Source organism: Mastomys coucha, unplaced genomic scaffold (genome assembly GCF_008632895.1).
Source record: "Mastomys coucha isolate ucsf_1 unplaced genomic scaffold, UCSF_Mcou_1 pScaffold22, whole genome shotgun sequence".
Taxonomy (NCBI): Eukaryota; Metazoa; Chordata; class Mammalia; order Rodentia; family Muridae; genus Mastomys; species Mastomys coucha.
This window is the reverse complement of record NW_022196905.1, coordinates 174,669,081-174,675,877: the sequence shown is the minus strand read 5'-3', so window position 1 is coordinate 174,675,877 and position 6,797 is coordinate 174,669,081. Positions and strand designations below refer to the sequence as shown.

General features: G+C 46.8%; 1 protein-coding gene across 1 annotated transcript in view; it reads left to right on the top strand.

Annotated features, from left to right (window-relative positions):
- Ubxn8 (UBX domain protein 8) overlaps positions 1 to 6,797 on the top strand; it is a 22,258-nt gene that overhangs the window by 7,387 nt on the left and 8,074 nt on the right. Inside the window, exons 4-5 of the mRNA XM_031391233.1 lie at positions 638 to 740; positions 1,982 to 2,104. Coding sequence (XP_031247093.1) covers positions 638 to 740; positions 1,982 to 2,104 — 226 coding nt within the window. The remainder of the gene's footprint in view (positions 1 to 637; positions 741 to 1,981; positions 2,105 to 6,797) is intronic.

The window sequence follows — 6,797 nt, the reverse complement described above, 5'->3', positions numbered from 1 at the left end:
TAGACCAGGCTGGCCTCGAACTCAGAAATCCGCCTGCCTTTGCCTCCCAAGTGCTGGGATTAAAGGCGAGCACCACCACTGCCCGGCTTGATTGGATTTTATTAGCTAGATTTTATGCTACCTTATTGATTGTCCTCTCAATAGGGTGTCCCATGGTTTGTTCCAGAGCAGGCAGAGGGAGGTTGAGGCAGGCAGGGAGTAGCCCCATTCCTACTGTTCTCTGTTCTGGGAATTTGGGGTTTGGGCACACTTAACCTTACCAGTTCTTCTGTCTGGTGGCATAGTCCACTTGCCCCGCAGTTCTTGGCATGATCCTCACTGAAGGCTGATGCTATGCAAGACGTAACCTTAAAGCTGTGTTAGGCATGTGGTACATGCTAGAAAGCATTTGGGAAACTGAGACAGGAGGATCCCCAGTTTGAGGCCAGCCAGGGCTCCATAGGGAGACCCTGTCTCCAAAAGAAGAAGTTTGTTATATACAATAATATTACAATAATATACTAGGTTAGTGAATTGTTTCATAACAGCTATTCTTATTCATTTCACATGCCCATGTTTTGATTATTTGAAAAGTATGTAGTGTTCATATCTGAGCATTATTCTCAGAGAAAATGCATTTGATTCTTTGAAACTTCAGAATTAAAAAGTGTTTCTTTGTTTTGGATTCAGAAGGAAAAAGGGAGAATGAGAAAAGACAGAGACTTGTGAGGGAGAGGCAACAAGAAGCCCAGGGTGAGAAGGTAAGGCTTGGCCCTCGAGGGCACCGTGGGGCTGCCTCGCTATGTGCGTGATGGCTGAGGGCACCGTGGGGCTGCCTCGCTATGTGCGTGATGTCTAATTCACAAGGCATAAAATTGTGCCTTCCCTCCTGTTTTGAGACAAGCTCTCTTGTATTGTGACAGTTGGACTTGCCCTGGCCACTGCTGTAGCCAGCGTTAGCCTCACTCTCGGTATCCTCCCATCTCAGTTCAGGAGACTGAGTGCTGAGATTGCAAGTGTATGCCGCCGTCCCCAGAACATCCTTGTCTTACACGTGCAATATTTTTTACTACTTCTGAGTGTCAGTCACTGTTCGGTGGCTGCGAAGAGACACCACGACCAAGGCAGCTCTTGTAAAGAAAGCGTTTAACTAGGCGCCTGCTTAGTCCATGGCCACCATGGCCGGAGCAAGCATGGTCCTGCAGCAGTAGCTGAGAGTTTGATCTCCTGGTCCTCAGGGAGCAGGCAGAGTAAAAGATGCTGGGGCTGGCATGGACTTTGGAATCCACAAAGCCCACCCCAAGTGACACACCACCTCCGACAAGCCTGTCTGAGGGTCACTATTACTGTGATGAAACACCTTGACCACACCAACTCTTTTTTTTTTTTTAAAAGATTTATTTATTATTATATATAAGCACACTGTAGCTGTCTTCAGACACCCCAGAAGAGGGCATCAGATCTCATTATGGATGGTTGTGAGCCACCATGTGGTTGCTGGGATTTGAACTTAGGACCTTTGGAAGAGCAGTCAGTGCTCTTAACTGTTGAGCTATCTCTCCAGCCTGACCACAGCAACTCTTATAAAGGAGAACATTTGATTGGGGCTGGCTTAGAGTTTCAGAGGTCTAGTCCATCGTCATCATGGCGGGACACATGGCAGCATGCAGGCAGACATGGTGCTGGGGAGGTAGCTGAGAGTTCTACATCCTGATGGGCATGCAGCAGGGAGAGAGAGACACTGGGCCTGGCTTGAGCTTCTGAAAAATTCAGAGCACCCCGTCCCCCACCACACAAAGCAAGGCTTCCTTGTTGAAGGTTTACACTTCCTAAGCATGCCAGTCCCTAATGACTAAGCTTTCAAATAGACTAGTGGATGGGGGGGGGGGCATTCCTATTCAGACCACCTCAGGTTTCAAACCTTGTTTTTGATTTATAACTTAAGACAATGTGTAGTGTAGAAACACTAACGTACAGTAATCACACGTTCTTGCTCAACCAGGCCAGCAGATATATACAGAATGTTTTAAAGCCTCAGCAAGAAATGAAGTTGAAAAAACTGGAAGAGCGGTTTTATCAGATGACGGGGGAGACCTGGAAACTGACCACTGGCCACAGACTCGAGGTTAGAAAACTCTGCTTTTGTATTTTGGATCCTGTTGTTTGTTTCCTGTTGGTGTGTGTGTGTGTGTGTGTGCGCGTGTGTGTGTGCATGTGTGTGTGTGCGTGTGTACTTGTGTGTGTGCGTGTGCGCTCTTGTTTTATGCCCAGTGTGTATGGGTGTACTTGTCTATGTAAGGCACATGCTGGAGTTCAGTGTCAGGCATCTTCCTGGATTCAACTTTGGAGATCTACTCTTTGACTGAACCTAGGCTGGCTGGAAGGTCTGGGTCCTGAACCTTACCCCAACCCCATTCCCCAGTAGTTGCTATCACCACGCCTGTTGAATGCATGGGTCTGGGGATTCTAAACTCAAGTCCCCATGAGCAGCAAGTGCTTTCTCACTGAGACATCTCCCTAGTTCCTGTGTTTCCTTTATATATACTGCCAAGGCTCATGTTTCCTTGTATATGTAGTTATTTCATGTGTGTGTTTGGCAGGGTTTTGAGTCCGGGTCTCACTGTGGAACTCAGACCAGCCTTGAACTCATTTTGTGGCCGTGGCTGACCTGCTGGCAGCGATTCTCCTACCTCTGCCCCTTAAGTGCCGGGGTTGCAGGCATGCACAACAACACTTGACTCTGCATCAGTTTTATTCAGTGCATTTGTGTGTAAAGTGGTTAAGGGGCTGTTATACCTGTGATAGAGAATGTGTTCTGTGAGAAAACTACGGAGTAACACTGTTCTGAGGAACTTCTGATCTTTGCTTAAGTATAATATTCAGAGATCCAGAGTATTAAGCTCACATTAAGAAATAGATACGTGCTGGGCAGTGGTGGCACACACCTTTAATCCCAGCACTTGGGAGGCAAAGGCAGGCGGATTTCTGAGTTCGAGGCCAGCCTGGTCTACAGGGTGAGTTCCAGGACAGCCAGGGCTACTCAGAGAAACCCTGTCTCGAAAAACCAAAAGAGAGAGAGAGAGAGAGAGAGAGAGAGAGAGAGAGAGAGAGAGAGAGAGAGAGAGAGAGATGTATTTGTTTTTATTTTGTGTGCATGAGTATTTTGCTTGCATGTATTCATGTGTATTCAGAAAAGGGTGTCAGAGTCTCTGAAACTGGAGTCACGTGTTAGCCTTCATGTGTGTGCTAGGAACCAAGCCTTTCTTGTCCATAAGAGCAGCGAGTTTTCTTCACTGCTGAGCCATCACTCCAGCCCTAAACTCACATTGGATGGATCACGCTTGGTTCTGTTTCTAAAATCATAGGCGTCCATCCTGTGTTTTCATTTGGAAATGGAGGGTTACAATTTAAGTAAGCAGAGGAAAGGGATATCCAGGCTTTACAGGTTAGATTTATATTAAGGCCACCTTTTTGTGTGTGTTGTGTTTGTGTTGTGTTTCCAGCTTATAGGGCATCTTACACTGTCTTGCAAAGAAAAGGATCCAGTAAAGGTGTCAGGATGCAAAAAAAGGTGCCATCACACTCCACCAAAGTAATACAATGAATAAAATAGTTTTCATTTTATACTTTATTTATTTGTGTGGGTGTTTTGCCTGCCTGTTTGTCTATATGTACTACATTTGTGGCTGGTGCCCATGGAGGCCAGGAGAGAGCATGGCTCCCCTGGAACTGGAGTTACAGGTGGTTGTGAGCCGCCATGTGGGTGTTGAGAGTTGAAACCAGGTCTTCTGAAGGAGCAGCCAGTGCTCTTGATCACTGAGGCACCTCTGCAGCCCTTTATCTCATTCTTTTTTTTTTAAAGATATATTTATTATTATATGAAAGTATATTGTAGCTGACTTTAGATAACCAGAAGAGGGTGTCAGATCTCATTACAGGTGGTTGTGAGCCACCATGTGAACTCAGGACCTTCGGAAGAGCAGTCAGTGCCACCTTTGCAGCCCTTTATCTCCTCCTTGAGGCAGTGTCTCTCACTGAACCTGAAGCCCTCTGTTGTTACTACGCTAGCTGGCCCTTGAGTTCCTGGGATCTGGAACTGAACTCAGGAGTTACAGGAATGACCTTCTATGCCCAGCTTTCATTTTTTTAAAACTTTATCTGCATTTATTTTATGCTGAATTTTTTAAAAGATTTATTTATTATTATAAATGAGTATACAGAAGAGGGTATCAGATTTCATTATGGGTGGTTGTGAGCCACCACGTGGTTGCTGGGGTTTGAATTCATGACCTTCGGAAAAGCAGTCAGTGCTCTTACCCACTGAGTCATCTCACCAGCCCTATTTTATGCTGAATTTATTCCATGAGTTTTTGGTTTGGGGTTTTTTGTTTGTTTGTTTGTTTTTTGTTTTGTTTTGTTTTGTTTTTTTTCCGAGACAGTGTTTTTCTGCGTAGCCCTGCTGACCTGGAACTCCAGGCTGGCCTTGAATTTAGAAGTCCACCTGCCTCTGCCTCCCAAGTGCTGGGATTAAAAGCGTGCACCACCACCGCCCGGTCTATTCCATGAGTTTTTTGTTTCTTCAGTTTCTTCTGGGCTATCTTTTTCTCCTGTGCAACCTCCTCTTGTGGATCAGTCGGTTCCTTTAGTGAGGACCATCTCAGTGTGGCAGGGGGAGCTCATGGATGCGTTAATGGGGCCATAAGCTCTGTAGGTTCATCGGCACATCTCAGGTGCCTTGTTCACCTGGACGTGTTCAATGACTAGAGAATCTACGTCTAAACCCCTAAGTTCAGCATCACTCTCTGCATTTTTAAGCATGTGCAGCAAAAAGTCAACACTCTTTTGGCCACCCTCCCACTTCCAGCCCCACTGTCTTGCCTGGGCACACCTGCCGACTCCACCATTATACTGCCGGAACGGAACGGCACACATGGCTTCTTTAAAGTGACATCCTTCAGATACATGGTAGCTTTGCAGATGTGCATGCTTTCGATGGCCTGGGCAGTTTCCTGGGTGTCCTTAAGTGAACACGAAGGTGTGAACCTCTTGATTTGTAGGATTCTGTGGGGTTTTCTGGGTCAAGTGATCTTCACAGGTCTGGCTGCTCACGGGAAGAGCCCATGCCCAGCTTTTTATGTGAGTGCTGGGGATTTAAACTTAAGCCTTTCTGGTGTCAGCAAACACTCTTACCCACTGAGCTGTCCTCCCATCCCCCGTGTCTTCCCATCCCCTGTGTTAGGTCTTCAGTTTCTTGGTTGGTAGACATGTGTAGGTTGAATTTACTTTTTTTTTTTAAAGACTTATTTATTTATTATATCTAAGTACACTGTAGCTGTCTTCAGACACTCCAGAAGAGGGCGTCAGATCTTGTTACGGTGGTTGCTGGGATTTGAACTCAGGACCTTTGGAAGAGCAGTCAATGCTCTTAACTGCTGAGCCATCTCTCCAGCCCTCTTTTTTTTTTTTTTTTTTTTTGAGATGAGGTCTTGCCACATTCCTGGGGTTGGTTTCCACGTCTTGGCCCAAGCGTCTTGAGCGGCTGAGACCACACGTGTGTAGTTCTGTGTACTGCTGAGTACCCCTGTGGCACTCTACCTAGCTCAATAGGCGGGTTTGGGCCTGATGGCCTCAGCAGTGATCCCAGAGCGACTTAGTCGTTAGTACTGCTGTTAGAAAAGGTTAGTGGTGACAACGGCCATCCAGGAGCAGGGCAGACTGTTGGTGTGGTCATTCTCAGGCTTTTGTGAGAACCTCCATTAGAGCTTAATTGGATGTGTCTGTCTATCAGCTCCATCCGGCCTACAGTGAGGTAGCTGGGCTTGACTAATGAACTGCTTGGTGTCGGGAGTCTCCATTCCCGCTCCCCGAGTTCCTCTCACACATTGCTCTTGATAAAGGAAGGGTGACTAAACCCCAGTAAAGTGGTGAATGTTCCAGTTCTGTGAAAAAGGTTCTGAAAACGTTAGGAGCTGAGCAAGGAGGGAGTTCCTGAGCCTGTGTCAGAAAACTCTGCATTAGTGTTTGATGTCTCTGGGAAGCCTGCTCTTTTCTGGGGAGAGGTGGGGGGGTGGACCTAGGGGAGAGGGAAGCTGGGTGGGGGGGGGGACTGAGTGCAGTGGAGGGGAAAGGGACTGTGGTCATGATATATTTATTGTAAGAGAAAAGAGGTGCTTTCATGTCTCTGTGATGAAATACTTTAGAGAACAGCTTAAAGAATTTCCATTTCACAGAAGTATGTCCCCGGTGGCTGGAGGGCATGGTGGACCACTGAGCATTGGAGATGGCATATTCAGGTTTCACTTTAGGATATGTGTCTACTGACCTGTTTCCCTTCCGGAAACCCCACCCTACCTTTCCCCACTCCCCATAAGTCATCACATTCTGGATCTATTAGGGCCCATTGCCTGGGTCAGAACCTTTTTATGATTGCTGTCCGAGGCTCGCTCTGAGGCGGGCTTTCCTATTCTTGTGGATGTATTTTTTTTTTAAAGATATATTTACTTATTTTATGTATTATGAGTACACTGTAGCTGTACAGATGGTTGTGGGCCTTCATGTGGTTTTTGGGAATTGAGTTTTGTTTTTTTTTTTAAGACTTCTGCTTGTTCCAGTGAACCCCGCTCCCTCCAGGTCGTCAGATTTCATTACAAGTGGTTGTGAGCCACTATGTGGTTGCTGGGATTTGAACTCAGGACCTTTGGAAGAGCAGTCAGTGCTCTTGCCCGCTGAGCCATCTCACCAGCCCCTTGTGTGCCGCGGACCGGGATTTCTTACGGGGTCCCTTGTTCCGCGGGACGAGGGGTTCTGGCCAGGTGTGC